Below are 19,246 nucleotides of genomic sequence, written 5' to 3'. Positions count from 1 at the left end.
ATATGATGGAGTAATTGGGTTAAAATATGAAAATCCCTTTCTTAGACATCATTCGTGGTCTTGGAGCACTAGGTGTTACTATGGAAAACTTGGAAGCCAGGTTGACCTTTGTCTCCTATTATACGTAACTTGATGTTTTTGTCTGGATGACCAAAAGTTGTTTACTACTCAAGTACAGCAATTTCATAACTACAACTTGCTAATGACTTTTCTAGGCCAAATCTTCCTGGGACCCACTGTGCCTGTTCAATTTGTAGATTCAAGTCTTCTTTTATTTTTGGAAAGTTTTCTTGAATTACACATTTAAACTTTTTTTCTTTCCTTGTTTCATGGTTTTGGTTCCTTTGGGACGCAAATTATGCAGTCTTGCTGCTGTTTTTCTCAACTGTCATTTCTAATATTTTAACTTTACTAATTTTGTTTAATCAGTCCTGTCCAACATTTCTCTTTCTGTGCTTTCTGCAGGTTCTGGCCTCCTGTAGTCATGATTTCTATCTATTATGATTATATCTTTAAATATTCTAATTATTGACTAAGTTCTGTCAGCTCAAGTTTCATTTCCTTTTGTCATCTTCCTGCTTCTCTTTAAAGAAGGTATACACCTTGCTATATTCCTAATCTGGATTCACCTTCTACAGTGGCAAACACTGCATTATGTTTGCTTTTCAGCGTGACATGATTGGCTAGAACCTTCTTGTCTCTGCTGTAAAAGTTTCCTGGTGACTATTCTTCATGTATCATTTGCTCTTGATTTTCTCTTCCCTTTTTTCTTGCAGTATCATTGTACAGATCCTGTACTAGCTCCTTTTTGAGTATTAAGTAATTTCAGAATGTGGCAAGTTCTTACCCAACCAGCCACACGTCAGAAGTTCATGCAGGGGAGAGGCAGGGGAGAGGCCTGGACCATAACTTAGGCCTGCAAGAATTTTTCTGGTGCTTCAGAGTGGATTACAGAGTGCGGTTTTAGTCTTCTCCTCAGTTTAGTGAACAGAGATTGGCAGCTGTGGGGCTGTTGAAAATGCAAGTTTTCTCTCTTTATCCTGGTCTTCTTAAACTTCTAAACTTTTATAAAAATTGCGTGTTTCTGTGACGCCTTTCAGCCTGTCTTGTTTCTCTTTCACATCAGAGTGTCTCCAGGAAAGCTTCCATCATTGCTCCTTACATCCAGTCCCATTAGCCACCACGCCCCCCAACCCAGGATATGCCAGTGAGTTTGGAGGACTAAACTTTGGCAGGTTTTTCTAAAATCTGCAGCTTTGAGATTCCTCTCTCAGCATCTTTCTACACTCCTAGGAGTTTCACTGAATTTGGCAGCCCTTTCTCATATACTGCGATTCCAGGTTACAGGACTCTTTAGTTTCATCAAAGAAGGAATTTTGACTATTTTTCATTTTCTAATTGCTCTGAAGTAATTCTAAAAAAAAGTAAGAGAACTGACATCTTTATCCTGTCACTTTAAAATGAGAAGTAAGCAATTTTAGGGCTCTACCCACACAGTCAGAAACAATCTACCCCAAACTGGGGAGCAAGGAAGCAGTGAAATGACCAAGGGTATAAAAATGCCAAAAAGATTAAATTATACAGCTATCATTATTTACATAATAATTGTTCGTGAAAACATACAATTGTATATTGAAAAGCATATGATCATTATAAAAACTACCTATATTGAAGTCATAAATAAGTAAAATACATATACACATACGGAATGAAGAAGAATGGAAGGGAAAGTGAAAACTGTCTTCTGTTACAGGTAATGAATAGCAAGTAATGTTTTTCATTGAAAAAATTTTTGTTGCTATCACAGTATAGTTTGTGCAATTAAAAAAAATACATGTTCAAAAAACAAAAACAAACAAGACCATACAGATATTTACTTTAGTACCTACTAAACACAAATTGTTATAAACGCAATTAACAGCTCCCCACTTGCCATTGCTAACCATGCATGAACCTTGAAGGCAAGCTCTGAAGGCTGCACCCTTTGGCTCTGGTTTCAACCAGATTCTTTGCAGCAGCGTTGTCCCCAGGCTACACCACTCCCTCACCCTTAGAGGTTAACCCTGCTCCAGAAGAGCATTGTCTACTCAACACTGATGATGTGCGGGTCACTGTGAGGGGAGCACAGCAAGTAAGAGTATGGGCTTTAAATTCTCTTAGTTTGTTTTTTTTTTATAATATAGAGCAGAAAAAACAAACAAACAAACATGGTTGCATTTAAAGGACAAGTTAGAGTTAAAATGCTTGGGCTTTGGAAACAGCCAGATTAAATAAAATATGTGTAAAATGCACCTAAAACAAGGTCAAGCACATAGCAGACATTCAATTAAGGTTATTTGAAAAAAGCTCTTATACTCTGAAAATGACTTTTTAATTAAAAAAATATGCTAGGAAAGGATACTACATACACATTTTCTAGGACCCTTTAAACCAACATTTTCTCCTTTTCAGCTCTCCAGTTTCTCTGTTCCAGAGTTTCCCACATATTAAATACTAACATTGCTATGATCACTTAAAAAAATTACTTTGAATGCATAAACTGAATGTGTGATTAGTCTATTTTATTAGCAATATCTGTACTCTCTGAATAATTACAACTAATTCAAGGTGTTCAAGAGATCAAAGTATTTTCATAAAAAAGTAGCCTAGTAATTTTGGTAAGTTATAACTCACAAATAAAAAAGAGGAGAACAGATTTACACGTCTCAAATATTTCCATAATCCTCCAAGATGAAGGTGATGAAATGGAGTAAATCTAGGTATAAACTCTGAAAATGAGCTTCTCCTTTGGCTAAGTAAATCACTGATCAATAATGGCTAGAATTGTTATTGGTTTATTCACAGAGAATGTATACATACTTTAAAATTAAAGTTCAACTTAAGTAAAATCTGAAGCTCAGTCCCTGTGCTGCACTAGCCGCGTTTCCAGTGCTCCGTCGCTACCCCTGGCTGGCAGCTACTGTCCTGGACAGGGAAAGTTTAGATCATTTCCTTCCACGCAGAGTTCTGCAGATCACTGGCTTTAGATGGTTCAAAAGTGAAGAATAAACCAATGCCTGTAATCTGGTTTGAGAAATGATTACAACATCTCAGGACTCCTCTTGTGACACAGGGGAGAAAAAGAGAGAGAGGTTGAATAGAGAACAAAAAAAAAAAAAAAAAAAGCATCAAGACTCTGGCTCAGTTTTAAGCTTGAGGGGCTGGGGGTGGTGGTTGACGGTGAGAAGGAGAAACCTGTCAGAGGATGGGCCTCTTTCACGGCTTCTCCCAGATGCCATGTGAGGCACAGCCAGAATCCAGCGTAGGGTCTCTTTCTTTTCTCACTCTACATACTCCCCAAACAATCTTGCCCACACAACCACAAGCTGGTAACATGAAAGTGTCTGTTTCCGACACAGATGGAATTCCTGCCTTCAGGTCCATAAATCCAGCTTCCTTTACTCTAGGTCTTTACTTGGATTGTTTTGAAAGTGACTCACAATGTATCCAAACCGGACTCGGCATTTCTTGCCTCACTGACTCCTATATAATAAAGAACTTGGTTGCCCTTTGTCCCCTGTTCCCGAGGGCAGCCAATGAACCCTGGAACTTCCCTGTGACAAGAGTATCTTTGTTACTCACGGTGGGCTCCTTGGCCCACATCTGATAGCTTGTGTTAACACGTGACTCAGGGTGGACCCCTAGACAGTTTTCGTTAAGGAGATGATTCAGGATGGGAGTTGGTCAAGCCAGAGAGTCCAGCCATATCATCAGAGGCTTGGGGCATTGAGCCAGCAGATATCAGACCAACATGTGGGGAGTGGAGAGGGGCTGGAGATTGAGTTCAACCTTGTGGTCAATGATTTAATTAATAATGCATACATAATGAAACCTCAGTAAAAACTCTCAGCACCAGAGCTCAGGCAAGTTTTGCTGGCTGGCAATACTCTATATATTGCCACACAAGAACATGACAGTCATGTCCTGACTCTGGGAGATGGGACAATGGAGACTCTGAGTCTCGGGTTCTCCCAGGCCAGCCGGATGTGCCTCTCCCTTTGGCTGGCTCTGATTTGTATCCTAGTTCTGTAATAAAATTGTAATGGTAAGTATAGAGCTTCCCTGAGTTCTGTGTCATCTGAGTGAATGTATGGCCAGTTGGTCAGAAGTGAGAGTAACTGGGGGACCCCCAAAGTTGTGATTGGTGTCTGAAGTGAGAGGCTGTTTTGAGGAGGACTGTGCCATCAACCTGTGAAGAGTGGCTTAACTCTAGGTCGTTGGTCAGATGTTACTGTCCCCTCCAGACCTTCTCTTCTCATGGGGTTCATGATCACCGTGAATGAAGATCCACCCATCTATCCTTCCTCTAATAGGAGAAAGGTCATCACTGATGATTCTTCCTCCTCAATTGTCCTCCACACAAACGATCAATCATTACATCCTTCTGATTCTTGTCTCTGTCCATTTCTCTCCAATTCCTGCCCACTCCACAAAGCCCGACATGACCTGGCCTTTTCCTCAGGCTTCTTGATGAGGGGGTATATTAGTAAGGCCACTTATCAGCTTTAAATTAAAGAACTAAACTTACATTTTAAAATTATGTGATCTCTTTCACCTGTTACCTTGCTATACAGGTCCTAGCATTTAATTTGGCTTTACGCCCACAAAGGGGAAATTCCCTGCTTTATTCAAAATACTTGTGTTAAATAAGTTTTAAATTTCTTATCTCCAGGGAATCTATTTACAGGCACTCCATTTTAAAAAGACATAGATGAGTAAAATTTTCCTTGACAAGAAAAACTACCAAGTGTCATTGAAGGATAAGAATTATTATTCTTTGGTACCATGATCATCTGTAAAAAGATACATACATAGATACTTGCTATACCTATAAAGTAATATGACAGGTTTAAAAAAATAAACATACTAGACATTATTCATAAAAATAAAACTTGTCATTCAAAGTAGTCTCCTTTGGAGACTCATTCCAATAATGGAACTGAAGCTCCAAATATTCTGGAAAACACTGGACACTGTCTTTATATTCTGCATAGATGCTTTTGAATATTCTCACAGACGATAAACTTTGCTTGTGAAAGTCAATTTTACCTTCATCACCAACTAGTCATTAGAAGTCATGGTGGGAAATAAGGTCAAAGATCATGACATTTTTGGATGAAAAGCAAGCTATATTTGGACGAAAAACACTGGCAACATGTAAGTCTCCTTTTAAGTGATATACTTGCTCAGAACCAAAGCCAAATTAAAGGATGTATAGAAATGTTGAGAGAGAGAGAAAGACAACAAGAAAACCGGTGTTTAAAGAATCACAGACCCTCCTGAAAATCTAATGACATTTATCTTTTGTATATACTTTTAGAAAGGTATACCACATCAAGGTCATCTATGGAGCCAGATTAAAACTCCTTGGTTTAGAACAGTTGCTTTGGCTTTCTTTCTTTCTCCCCCTGCCCCTCCCCCCCTTTTTTTCTATACCCAACAGAAAAAAATTATACTGTGACCCATTTTGTATATACATACATATAGTTAAAAGTTTCACAAATAATTATCAGTCTTACTATGTGACCATATTCTCTTATATCTGATTTCATTAAGAAAAATGTTACTCATGACCTACTACACCAATTTCACAATATACAGTTTGAAAAATACTGGTTTAGAGTAACTGATACATAATTGGAATAAATTAACGAAAATGGGAAAACTCATTTGACTATAAAACTTCTGATGTTATTTTAAATTAACAAAAGTCATTTTACTCTGCATCCAAGCATAAGAGCCTGAATTCTTTATGGCAAAATCAAACTGTCTTGGTCATACATCTAAATGGCTAACTAACTACTGGAGACATTGATGGGTAAATCATACAATGTTCATACCTTAATATTAGAAAACCACAAATCATTCTCATGTAAAGTGGCCAGGTAGACAGATGTAAGAAGCCCAATGCACAGGGCAACAGTTCCACCAATTGTAAATGACAGAATCTTCCATAATCGTCTATTGGTACAACCTTTTAGAAAAAATAAAACAGATGAAAAACCAAATCAGTAAAGGATTTAGCAGTTAATAGTTCTATTTCAGACTGTCAAGCATGCTAAGTTCCAGCTGCCTGTCATTGGAGAAGTTCTCCCTGTCCCCAGTAGACAGTTAGGGGCTTCTTTCTGTGATTCCACAGATCTTTCTATACTTTTATTATAGCTTTTCCCACCACTGTATCTAACTGTTCATTTGTCCATTTTGCCAACTAGAATGTGAACTTTGTGAGGACAAGCACACTATCTTATTCACCTTAAAACCTAGGACCCATGTTTGACCTAGTTTAGCTAATAAGTTTCTTAAATGGAAGAATAAATGTGTTATACTTAAAATATAAACAGTCTTTTAGATGATCTACTTAAAATGTGTGGTTTATTCATTAAAAGCTACCCCAAAATTTGATTAAAATTTTAAAATCCATAGGAAAAAATCCATCACACTGAAGTTAAAGGGCATATAAGCTAGGAAACATACTTATAGTACATATAAGAAAGGTTAAGTATTCTTAATATAGTATACTTTCAAGATAATAGAACAATGAATATTCCAGTAGGAAACTGATTAAGGATGAGAATAGGCAATGCACAAAAGAAAAAATGGCCAATAAAATTAATAGAAAAAAAAAAGGTTAGTATTAAAGAAATGGAAATCAAAACAAAGAGCTATAACTTTACAATACTGGCTAATTTGATAGCTTAAAAAATGCTTAGTATTCTGTTTTGGTGTGTACACACACACCAAAAAAGACATTTTAAAAACAATGCTGGTGTTAGAATAAACTGATACCTTTCTGCACTGCAACATGGCAATAGGAAGTAAAAGCCACTGACACGAGCACCCTATTTGAACAATAATTCTAAATCTAGGCATATGCCCTAAATAAATAGTTTTAAACAAAACATTTGGCCACAAGGATATTTATCACAATTCAGTTTGTAGAGGTAAAAGGTTAAAAATCATCTAAATATTAAATAAGAAATTAAAGAAATTATGCTATAGTTACACAGTGACTAAACACGGACAAAATTTTTAAAATACACTGACTGATGTATGTTCATATATATCATAATAAGAAAAAGACAGCAAGTTACACAACAGCATGTAGGATCTCAATTTTGCAAAACCACATCTGAATGCTTGTAGGTATATATGTACAGAGAACAACATGCAGATTGTGAGATAATCAAAGGGCCATAAGTGGTAATCTCAGGATGAGTGGGTTTCTGGGAATATCAGTTCCTTCCTTTTTGCTTTTGTTTTTTTCTGACATAAATAATACTTTGGTAGAATTAACAATTCTCAAAGCTATGTTTTAATTTAATGTTAGCAAAAGTAAAATGAAGGAAATCTTGTTCAGGCTTCAGAAGCAGGAGAGCAGGTCTCTGACCTGCTTCTGACCTTCCTGAACACTGCCTGGTGTTCAGTGCCTGATTCTGTGCCTGCCTGCAAGTACAGCATGTCAGGTGGCACTTTAGATAAGAAAGGGAGTGCGTCCTGAAATTTTTGGGGCCCTGGAGGTCTGGCCAGTCCCCCAGGGTCTAAGAAGTCTTGTGACTCACAAGGTAAAACAAACAGCATTATAAAAGTTAAAGAAAAACCAGAGCTGCATTTTTGTGTGCAAACTAATGATGGTATCAGTTTGTGGCCTGGGATTATAAATGAAAGTGAAAAGTGAAAGTCGCTCAGTTGTGTCCAACTCTTTGTGACCCCATGGACTGTATAATCCATGGAATTCTCCAGGCCAGAATACTGGAGTGGGTAGCCTTTCCCTTCTCCAGGGGATCTTCCCAACCCAGGGATCCAACCCAGGTCTCCAGCATTGCAGGCGGATTCTTTACCAGCTAAGCCACCAGAGAAGCCCAAGAATACTGGAGTGGGGAGCCTATCCCTTCTCCAGGGCATCTTCCCAACTCAGGAATTGAACAGGGGTCTCCTGCATTGCAGGTGGATTCTCTGCCAACTGAGCTATGAGGGAAGCCCCGGGATTGTAAGTGGGAGTCCTTCTAACTGTAATCTCAAATCTTGCCTGTTGGGTGAACACACCACCCAGGATCCTTCCCCAACTGAGAGTCCAGATTTGCTATTAAGGAGGGACTGCCCAGCACTGTTTAAGTCTGGATGTTGGTCAGCCCAATTTGGTGATGTATGTGCTGTTACTTTTCTCTATTGTTTCCATTTATCTTCTTTTAATGATTGTATATTGAAATTAAGTCAAATAATCCTCTATCAAATGCTGAAATTGTTTACTGTGTGTGACAAGTGTTTTCTTTTGCTAATGAATCCTTCCAACCTAAAATGAAAGTAAAACTTTTGGCAAAAATTTAAAAGGACAAACTTGAACTTGTATTTGTATAAGATTTTTCACAGAGTACTCTGCATTATCTCAATTTGCTAATAGCCGAGTGGCATGACTGCTCAACTTTATAAAACTGCTACCCCCAAATTACTTTACTAGCTCTAGCTGCGGAGAAGGCAATGGCACCCCACTCTAGTACTTTTGCCTGGAAAATCCCGTGGACGGAGGAGCCTGGTGGGCTGCAGTCCATGGTGTCACTCGAGTCTGACACGACTGAGACTTCACTTTCACTTTTCACTTTCATGCACTGGAGAAGGAAATGGCAACCCACTCCAGTGTCCTTGCCTGGAGAATCCCAGGGACGGGGAAGCCTGGTGGGCTACCGTCTATGGGGTCGCACAGAGTCGGACACAACTGAAGCGACTTAGCAGCTCTAGCTGCAGTCGACATAAACTCAGTCATATCCAAAATGGCTGACGGGCATTGACTTTTTCATGCCTACTTTTAAAAATCCTGACATGCTTAGTCTTAGAAAGCAACTCAGAAAGCAAAAGGTTGGCAATTAATGTCATTTGATGCATGGTTTAGCAAAAGTCTTCAACACTGTATAAACAATTTACCAAATTCTGACCACTTCCCTCCCCACCCCCCAAAAAGGCAAAGAAAAAATATTCAGGAATTTGACTGAAAATAAAAAATTAAAAAATGTTTTGATTCATCTTTCAATACTTTAATGAATTGAGAAACTCATCCAAGGTAAGGCTGTCTACTGTGAGCAGCATACACACACCAGAAAAATAAGAACGAGACTAAAATCCGAACAGTGGGAAAAAGTATTACCCTGAAAGTCAAAAGATCAGGTTGGCATAATCATACTGAACAGACACCTGTGAAGCAAAGGATTCTAAGCATAACTGTAAAATTAATATTATCAGATTGCAATCAAATCATCTGTAGAACCCTCAGGTAGTAGAACAAGTTTCTTCAATGATTAGGTCTCTCCAAATTTTGTTCCTGTTGGAGAGTGATTATTTCAATATGCAGACCAAAAAAAAAAAAACAAAAACAAAAACAAAAAACCAATCCAAAATGCTGCTTTAATTTAAATCACATACTAGATGGCAATTTATCTTCCAACTTCACATTTTCTTCTTGTGCCGTGTAATCCTCAGAAACTTCTGTGGTTTGTATTCCTTTTCTTTGCCTGATGGATATCATGGTGTCAAAGACTCACATGCATTGTTCTTCCAACCACTCCTACAAACAACACAGAAGTAAACCACCAGCCATGTGTGAGTACCCTCTCTAGCAAATACACCCTAGCGCTCATCTGTGTTTAGAGACTTTACCTGAGCCATTTTCCCATGCTTACCATGCCCTCCCATTTTCCCATCCAAACCTTAACTAGCATTCAAAGCTACTCTCAAGACACAACACAAATATTTCTTTAACACAGCCACATTTATAAAGCGCCTGTTCTATGGCAGGCACTGCCATGAATTAGGAACACAGGTGAGCATCACAGACAAACCCCTGCCCTTCTTCTAGGAAGTCTTCTTTTCCTGGGATGCACCAACCCCTACCGATCCTTCCCCTTTCTGAGTTATAGCAGTCATCATGCAATTTGTCACATAATTAGGTAGCTTCCTATCATTTTCTATAGTGCCATACCATGGAAATGGTATTAAGTATAAACTGTTCATTGTTGATAGCCTGATTTTGAAGAACTGAAATACTGTTTTGTCTCAGATATCTGGATTTTGATACCTGTGTTCCTTCAAACAATCCACTCTGGAAGATTTAGGAATATGACTGGGCGGTGATGGCAGCGGGGGTGTGCCAATCAGGGCAGCTGCTCCGCCAGGGAGCAACAGTGGGAGTGCCAGCAGGGAGCAGGAGCCTGGTTTGGAAGCAGCAAGTGGGAGGCGGGGGAGTGCTGGCAGTGAGTAAGCTGGCTACTGTCCCCCAGAACATCTTGCGTCTCTCCTCCGACGAATGAACAGCCTTAACTAATTATTTATCAACTATGACCGGCCGCCGGACATGATTGTTGGGGCAGTTTATTAATTCCTAAAAGTAAACAAGTTGCTCTATTGAAAAGAACACATCATCCAACATTATGCAATTCATTCATTCATCCAAACAAGCAAAAAAACCTGAGAGGCAAAACAGACTTCGGTGCAAACACGGAAAATGGAGAATCTGGAGCAACGAGTCAGAAAAGGAGTGTCGGCAAAGTCGTACCTCCAGAGATGAGCTTATCCCCAAGTTACCTCATCCTACAGTCATGCTCAGAAAGAGGCTCCGAGCGGAGTTGTAAAAAAAAAATCCCACAACGGATACACTGTAACATGTTAGGACAGACGGCAACAAATATTTAAGTGTCAACTACGTGTGATAATTGCATGAATCCATGGAACAAAAGTTTCCCCACCAAATTACGAGCTACGCTGTCTTAATGTTTGAAAAGGGAAACGACAGCGGTGCTTTTTTCCTCCATTGCTTAGAAGGACCAGCGCGTACTGGACATCCGGGGCGCTGGAGGGCACGTTGTTCAGCTCACCTCCGCAGCCCAACCCTACAGTACCAGCAGTCCCTGCCGGCAGCCGAGGGGCCGGAGAAGTTCAGTAACTCGCCCGGACTCACCCAGGAAGTGGCGTGGCTGCCGAGGCCGGAGACCACCCAGGCCCTCCCTCCGCCCGCGTGGCCAAAGCAAGAAGTCGCCCGAGAAGGCACCCCGCCCTCGGCAAACTTGCTCTCTCCAGAGTTGCTGCCCCCGGCCCCGCACGTCGGGTGGACAGGGGGCGACCCGTCCCAAATCGGGTGCCCCAAGACGCCACGAGGGGCGGGGCCGCGCCCCCAGACTGCGCGACTGAGCGGGGCGGCCAGTGGGCTTTCGGTCTTTGCGGCTGATCCGGCCGAACACCACCAGGCAAAGGCGCAGCGCCACCCGCCCGCCCGCCGGACAGTCCCAGACCGCCGAAGCCTGGCGCCCAAGCGTCCCTTCGCGCCGCCCGCGGCCCGACACGCAACCACAAACCTGGAGCCTCAGCTGTCCTCGAGCGCGGCTCGGGACCGGGAAAGAAGGCGGCGGGCCGGCCGGGGGCGCAGAGGGTCGCGGGTGGGCGGCCTCACCACGGCCTGCAACGCGGCTGGGGTACCGCCTGTACCCCGCAGCCGCGGAGCCTTGTGCAGCACCCTGGAAATGGGGGGCTGGGGGGCGTCTGCCGCCCCGGGGAGGGGGCGCGCCGGGGAGGCCGGGCCGCTGCGGCCGCGCCCATAGGTCCCGGGAGCCGTCCGTCAGCGCGGGCCCCCGCCCCCTCCCGGGACGCCCCGCCCCGTCTCGTGCGGCGCCGACCGGAAGGAAGCAGCCCACTTCCGGTCTCCAGAACGTCCTAGCCTGTGGGATACAGCTATCTCCACGGCACCCGGGACCCCGGGAAGAGCACTGGACTCGTGCTGCAGACCGCAGGGCCGGAGGCCAGCTTCCCCCACGCAGATGTCCACCACCCCGGGACCAGAGCGAGCGGTGGGGCTCGGGGGAAGAGGGCCGAGCTGCGAGGAAGGGTGGCTCGGGTCGGACCGCGGAGCCGTGCACCTCTTCGTCCCCCAGGGGGAAGGTGGGCGGGGAGCAGAAAACTGTTCTTTCCGCCGGCGCCCGCCTGTCACCTGTGCTGGTCGATCCGGAGGGGCGGGTAAAGGGCCCGACGGACGGAAGCACTCCGACCACTCGGACTTTTTTCAGCTTCCTGGGTGGCAGGGCCTGCGCGCCCCTTCCCCGGTCTTGGCAAACTCCCCAGGCCTCAGCTGTCGCTGATCTGTGCTTGGAAGTCTTTCACCGACTGCCAGTGAGAGTACCTACAGAGATAATTTCGTATCTCTATAGATGCCCTTTTTTGGGGGCGGCGGGCAGTATCTTCTTACCAATTTTCTCTTCTAGAAAACAGTATGTTCCTCTTTTTACTCTCCTGTGTTACTCGTCTCCAAACTGGTGTCAGCTTTTTGGAGGGCTTTTACTCTTCTGTCTACGTAAATATCTTTCTTAATCACACTGCGATGAACAGTAGGTAAAGCCTTTGTCAGCAGATTCTCAGAGCACATGTTAATTCATTTTTGTTAAGAAATGGTCCTCTAGGTCCTCCACCTGTGAAAAGGCTGCCCATCTGTTTAATTCCAGGAATGACTTCAGCCAGGTGCCTTTCCTAGTTACCCCTGTTTGATATTTTTCTCCTCCTTTGTGTGTCTGTTGCTGTTAACAAACACACATTCTGTGAGTATGGATTGAGGTAACTGCTGGGTTGTTTTAATAAAACTAAATGTCAGCTGTTTTTTCAGATGGTGTTTGTCATGTTTCAACATGATTGTTGGTGTCTTTACTTCATGGTGTGGACCTGCGAACGGGGACTGTGTATTTATAATCCGCCTATTTCACCTTAAGATGCAGTAGTAAAATACATTTGTGTGCTTAATAAATACATATGTGAGTTGATTCCTCATTAAATAGGATTCCCCCCTTCTTTCTTATATAGGATTTTTTTCTTATTAATAAATTTTCGTGAGTCTGTTGTGAAACATGTATCTTTTGAGTAAAGGAAATACTGTTTGTTAGCAGCTGCTTGTTGTTTTAATATGAAATGGTTTTACTAAACAAGATAAAGCTTTGAGAGAAACAGACACCCACTGCAGAGAGTAAGTCTTGGTAATAAATAAATTAATTAAGAATGAATTCTTCATTCTGATACAGCAGTTGTGGCTTTGGGGGTGATGGGTAATGAGTGGTAGACCTTAGCCCTCGCTGAGCTCTGGTCATGGACTGTGACCGCAGAGGTGAGCACTTCTTGTTTGTATTATGTTTTGAAACAACAGTGGACTCTGGCTTTTCCTTTGTTGGGGTCAGCAACAGTTAAGTTGTGCTGAAACAGGTCAACTCAAAAAGTATGGTCTGGAAACCTGCGTCATCATGGGCAGCTTGTTGGAAAATATCAGAGTCTCTCCACGCCTATTGAATCATAATCTGTAGGGGTCAGGGACTGAGAATCTGTAGAAGTTCTCCATGTGAGTCTGTGTTCAGCAAAGTTTGAGACCCATAGCAGGACCTTGCTATTCAAAATGTGATCTGTGGACCAGCAGTGTTGGCATTACCTAGGACCTTAGAAATGCTGGATCTCCAGCTCTCCCCAAGACCTGCTGAATCAGAAACCTGCATTTTAGTATAATCCTCAACTTGCATGTACGTCACACTGAGAAGCACTGCACCAGAAGTCATTAATGCTGTTCACATCTTTCCCATAAAAGCATCTTGCCTGGACCAACGGAGAGAGCGCTCTACTCCACTGGCTTTCTTCTCATGCACAACGTCTGTTCAGTTTTTAAGTTGTTTGGCTTAGTAGTGTGAACACTCTGGACCACTCCTGTTTTCTGCGGCAATAGACTCTCCTCGTATTCCTTCTTTGTCTTGTTCAGTCTGTTAAGTCATGTTCGACTCTTTGCAACCCCATGGACTGCAGCAACCCAGGGTTCCCTGTCCTTCAGGGTCTCCTGGAGTTCACTCAAACTCATGTCCATAGAGTCAGTGGTACCGTCCAACCATCTCATCCTCTGTCACCCCCTCCTCCTGCCCTCAATCTTTTCCACCATCAGGGACTTTTCCAATGAGTTGGATCTTCGAATCAGGTGGCCAAAGTATTGGAGCTTCAGCTTCAGCATCAGTCCTTCCAGTGAATACTCAGGGTTGATTTCTGGCATTCCTTTTCAGTCTTTTGTAAGCTCCTTTTCCTCTCTGGCTCATGTCTCCAGTTTCCAGTGATATTGTGGTGACTCATAAGTTTTTATGTCGAGGCATAGCTCCTCACCTTCAGGTCCCATATGTTCAGTGCCTATTGGAAATTTCCATGTGTACAAAGCACCTCAAACTCACCTTGTTTAAAATTAAACTTTTTCTAATCCCCCAAACTACTTTTCCTCCCACATACCCCCATGTACCTAATTGCCAGTAACCTAGGAACCAAACTTGATTCGTCCCTGCTGTGTAGCACAAATACCTAGTCAAATAGTGAGTCCCATCGGGTTTATTCCTAAGTATCTCAGACCTTGCCCAACTTTTCTCCCTCGCTAGAGCCAGCACTGTAATCCAAGGTACCATCTTTCTGTCTGGATCATTTCAGTAGCCTGCTGACGGATCGCCTTGCCTCTGGTTCCTGGTTCCTGGTCCCTGGCTTTGTCCACTCAATCCACCCTCCAACCCTCCATATAATAACCAAACTGATCTTACTAACATATAAATCTTTTGGTGGCTTACTGGCTTTCTATAAAAATCAAGCTCCTTAACAAGTTTCTAAGTACTGCCATGAATCAGGCTCCATTTACCTCTCCAGCCTCATCTCTACTTCCCGTTCATAAATTTCCAAGTTTTTATAAGTGGTCTCCTTGCCTGACTTATCTACTATTCAGCCTTTAAATTTCAGCTTAAATGATCCTTGCTGCTTGGTATTTATATACTTCCCTCTCACTGAATACAGCTGTTCTGTGTGATGCGTAGGATATGGTGGAAGTGACACTGTGGGATTTCTGAGTCCAGGTCATAAAAGACATCCCAGTGTTAGCTTAGCCTCTCTGGGACTGTTCAACTATAGGGCCACCAGCCCCTGTGTTGAGAGGACATTCACACAGCCTGTAGTGAAGGCCCCATGGGCAGCACCTGGCCTCTGACCAACAACCAGCCTGCTGTGTGAGTGAGCCACCTCAGAGCAAGACCTGCCAGGTCCAGGCCCTCCGTGCCACTCCCAAATATCTGATGGTGAGAATAGTAAATGTTTATTTTTGATCTAGCCGAAGGGATTTGGGGGTAGTTTTGTTACACCATGATGGCTAATCAATACAGTAGTCATCCTCCATATGGATATAGTATCCATTATATGGATATATTTATCATCATTTAATATTTCCCTGTAATTTGACATTTACATGAGTTCTAGCTCTATCCTATTACAAGTAATGCTATAGAAAATATCCTTGTATAATCTTTTAGGATATATTTCTAGAATTATAACTGGTAGAACTCATATTTTCAATTAGGATAAACATTGGCAAACTACATTCCAAAAAGGTTAAAACCTCTGTGACTTTACCCTTGCACCAGTGTGTGTTATGGTGCTTATCTCTCCCATGTCCTTGCCAACAATGGGTGTTTTTCATCTTTGCCAATCTTAGGTGACAAATGATATATCACTTTAGACGTATTGCTGAGGTGGAGATAGTTATATCGGGAGATTATTGACTTTGTATTGCTTTTTTCTGTGATTTATCTTTTCATGTTCTTCAACCAGCCGTCAATTTACTCTTTCTATCCCAGGATTATTTGTAGATGTGGATATTAATTTTTTGTCATTAACATGCAGATCTCCCCCCAGTGTTGTGTGCTTCCTACTGTGTGTTCACTGTGCACTGATTTTCCATTCTATGTCGTCAAACCTGTCCTCTTCCCTTTATAGCTTCGGGGTTTTTTGCTATGCTTAGGAAAACTTTCACCATCCCCAGATTGTAAAATTTTTAAAATACTTTTTACTAGTTTTAACATTATTGCATCCTTTTAATATGAGGAGTGATAGAGATCTGATAGTTTTTTAAATCGGAGAATCACTTGTTTCACCTTCGTTCTTACTGATTTGAATTATCTGTATCACATACTAATTCTTGTATGTATATGGCCTGTTTGTAAACACTTGTTTAAATGATTCTAAAAAACACTAGTTCTGTATAGTATATTATTATTATTTTACAATAGGTCCTTGCAAGGAGATCAAACCAGTCAATCCTAAAGGAAGTCAGTCCTGAATATTCACTGGAAGGACTGATGCTAAAGCTGAAACTCCAATCCTTTGGCCACCTGATCCAAAGAACTGACTGATTGGAAAAGACCCTGATGCTGGGGAAGACTGAAGGCAGGAGAAGAAGGGGATGACAGAGGATGAGATGGTTGGATGGCATCACCGACTCAATGGACCTGAGTTTGAGCAAGCTCAGGGAGTTGGTGATGGACAGGGAAGCCTGGAGTGCTGCAGTCCATAGGGTTGCAAAGAGTCAGACATGACTGAGCGACTGAACTGAACTTACTGATTATCTGTTTTAAATATAGTAGTGTGTACATGTCAATCCCAAACTCCTTATCTATCCTCCCCTCCACATTTCACCCCTGCTGCTGCTGCTGCTAAGTCGCTTCAGTCGTGTCTGACTCTGTGCGACTCCATAGATGGCAGCCCATCAGGCTCTGCCATCCCTGGGATTCTCCAGGCAAGAACACTGGAGTGGGTTGCCATTTCCTTCTCCAATGCACGAAAGTGAAAAGTGAAAGTGAAGTCGCTCAGTCGTGCCTGACCCTCAGCGACCCCATGGACTGCAGCCTTCCAGGCTCCTCCGTCCATGGGATTTTCCAGGCAAGAGTACTGGAGTGGGGTGCCATTTGGTAACCATAAATTCATTTTCTAAGTCTGTCAGTCTGTTTCTGTTTTGTAAATAAGATCATTTGTAACATTAAAAAAAATACTGTATATAAGTGATATGATATTTGTCTGTCTCTGTCTGATTTACTTCACTTAACATGATAATCTCCAGGTCCATCCATGTTGTGAAAAATGGCATTGTTTCATTCTTTTTACTGGCCGAGTAATATTCCATTGCACGTACGTACCACATCTTTATTCATTCATCTGTCAGTGGACATTTGGGTTCCTCCATGTCTTGGCTATTGTAGATAGTGCTGCAGTGAACACTGGGGTGCATGTATCCTTTTGAATCATGTTTCCCTCCAGATATATGCTCAGGAGTGGGATTGCTGCATCATATGGTAGCTCGATTGGCAGGTTCAGTCAAACAGTTCAGTCGCTCAGTCATGTGTGACTCTTTGAGACACCATGGATTGCAGCACACCAGGCTTCCCTGTCCATCACCAACTCCCAGAGCCTACTCAATACTCTAGTCCATCACATCGGTGATGCCATCCAACCATCTCGTGTCACCCCCTGCTCCTCCTGCCTTCAATCTTTCCAAGCATCAGGGTCTTTTCCAATGAGTCAGTTCTATGCATCAGGTGGCCAAAGTATTGGAGTCTCAGCTTCAGCATCAGTCTTTCCAGTGAATATTCAGGACTGATTTCCTTTAGGATGGACTGGTTGGATCTCCTTGCAGTCCAAGGGACTCTCAAGCGTCTTCTCCAACACCACAGTTGAAAAGCATCAATTCTTCGGTGCTCAGCTTTCTTTATAGGCCAACTCTCACATCCATACATGACTACTACCATAGCTTTGACTAGACAGACCTTTGTTGGTAAAGTAATGTCTCTGCTTTTTAATATACTCTTTAAGCTAATATAGGATTAATTTCCAAAATATACAAGCAGCTCATACAACTCAATGCCAGAAAAACAAACAACCCAATAAAAAAGTGGGAAAAAGACTTAAACAGACATTTCTCCAAAGAAGACATACAGATGGCTAACAGACACATGAAAAGATGCTCAACATCACTCATTATTAGAGAAATGCAAGTTCAAACTACAATGAGATACACACCTCACACCAGTCAGAATGGCTATCACAAAAAGTCTGCAGACAATAAATGCTGGAGAGGGTGTGGAGAAAAGGGAACGCTCTTTCACTGTTGGTGTGAATGTAAATTGATAGAGCCACTATGGAAGACAGTATGGAGATTCGTTAAAAAGCTAGGAATAAAACCACCATATGACCCAGCAACCTCTCTCCTAGGCATATACTCTGCAGAAACCAAAATTGAAAAAGACACATGTATCCCATTGTTCATTGCAGCACTATTTACAATAGCTAGAACATGAAAGCAACCTAGATGTCCACTGACAGATGAATGGATAAAGAAGTTGTGGTACATATACACAATGGAATATTACTCAGCCATAAAAAGGAATGCATTTGAGTCAGTTCTGATGACGTGGATGAACCTAGAACCTATTACACAGAGTGAAGTGAGTCAGAAAGAGAAAGATAAATATCATATTCTAATGCATATATACAGAATCTAGAATAATGGTACTGAAGAATTTATTTACAGGGCAGCAGTGGAGAAACAGACATAGAGAATAGACTTATGGACATGGGGAGAGGGGAGCAGAGGGTATGGACAGAGTAACACGGAATGTTACATTTCCCATTGCCAGTGGGAATTTGCTGTATGGCTCAGGAAACTCAAACAGGGGCTCTGTATCAACCTAGAGGGGTTGGATGGGTTGGGAGATGGGAGGGAGGTTCAAAAGGGAGGGGATATATGTATACCTATGGTTGATTCATGTTGAGGTTTGACAGAAAACAACAAAATTCTGTAAAGCAATCGTCCTTCAATAAAAAAATAAAACACCCCCACACACACAAAATAATAAAAGCAGTGGTCTCCAAACTTTGATCTCACAACTTAAATAACAAATTTTGTCCTGTCTCTGTGTGTATACACACATATTGTTTATATACAGTGTATAGCTATAATACAGATAAATATATGTGTGTATGTATATATTGTTTAGTCACTAAGTCATGTCTGACTCTTGACCCCATGGACGGTAGCCTACCAGGCTCCTCTGTCCATGGGATTTCCCAGGCAAGAATACTGGAGTGGGTTGCCATTTCCTTCTCCAGAGCATTCCAACCCGGGGTCAAACCTGTGTCTCCTTCATTGGCAGGGGGATTCTTTACCACTGAGCCACCAGGGGAGCCTGTGTATGTCTGTGTACATATATACACACACAGACACACACTACATATGTATATGGAAATGCTAGTATGTTCTTCTGGCATCCCATGTGTGGTTTTACATACTGCTCGTGTATGACCCACGTCATAGACCTCAGAGATCAGGTGTGTCTACTGCATTCTTTCAAGCCTGATTTGGCAC

General features: G+C 42.2%; 2 protein-coding genes across 5 annotated transcripts in view; both read right to left on the bottom strand.

Moving 5' to 3' along the window:
• PDCD5 (programmed cell death 5) overlaps positions 1-14,317 on the bottom strand; it is a 176,778-nt gene extending 162,461 nt beyond the window's left edge. Inside the window, exon 1 of the mRNA XM_055552652.1 lies at positions 14,308-14,317. The gene's annotated coding sequence lies outside the window, so the exon portion shown is untranslated. The remainder of the gene's footprint in view (positions 1-14,307) is intronic.
• The window catches only part of DPY19L3 (dpy-19 like C-mannosyltransferase 3), an 86,521-nt gene that overhangs the window by 61,073 nt on the left and 6,202 nt on the right, over positions 1-19,246 (bottom strand). The window contains exons 2-4 of one of the 4 annotated variants that reach the window (XM_055552651.1): positions 10,103-10,405; positions 9,451-9,592; positions 5,880-6,013 (exon numbers count right to left, since the gene is read on the bottom strand). In XM_055552651.1, the coding sequence (XP_055408626.1) occupies positions 5,880-6,013; positions 9,451-9,553 (237 nt within the window). In that variant the 5' untranslated portion in view covers positions 9,554-9,592; positions 10,103-10,405. Of the gene's footprint in view, positions 1-5,879; positions 6,014-9,450; positions 9,593-10,102; positions 10,406-11,375; positions 11,513-12,004; positions 12,840-19,246 lie in introns of those variants that run through there. The other 3 variants (XM_055552649.1, XM_055552650.1, XM_055552647.1) reach the window with 3 other exon arrangements.

Source organism: Bubalus kerabau, chromosome 17, assembly GCF_029407905.1.
Source record: "Bubalus kerabau isolate K-KA32 ecotype Philippines breed swamp buffalo chromosome 17, PCC_UOA_SB_1v2, whole genome shotgun sequence".
Lineage (NCBI taxonomy): Eukaryota > Metazoa > Chordata > Mammalia > Artiodactyla > Bovidae > Bubalus > Bubalus kerabau.
Note: the sequence above shows the minus strand (reverse complement) of the source record. Positions and strands in the feature narration are given on the sequence as shown.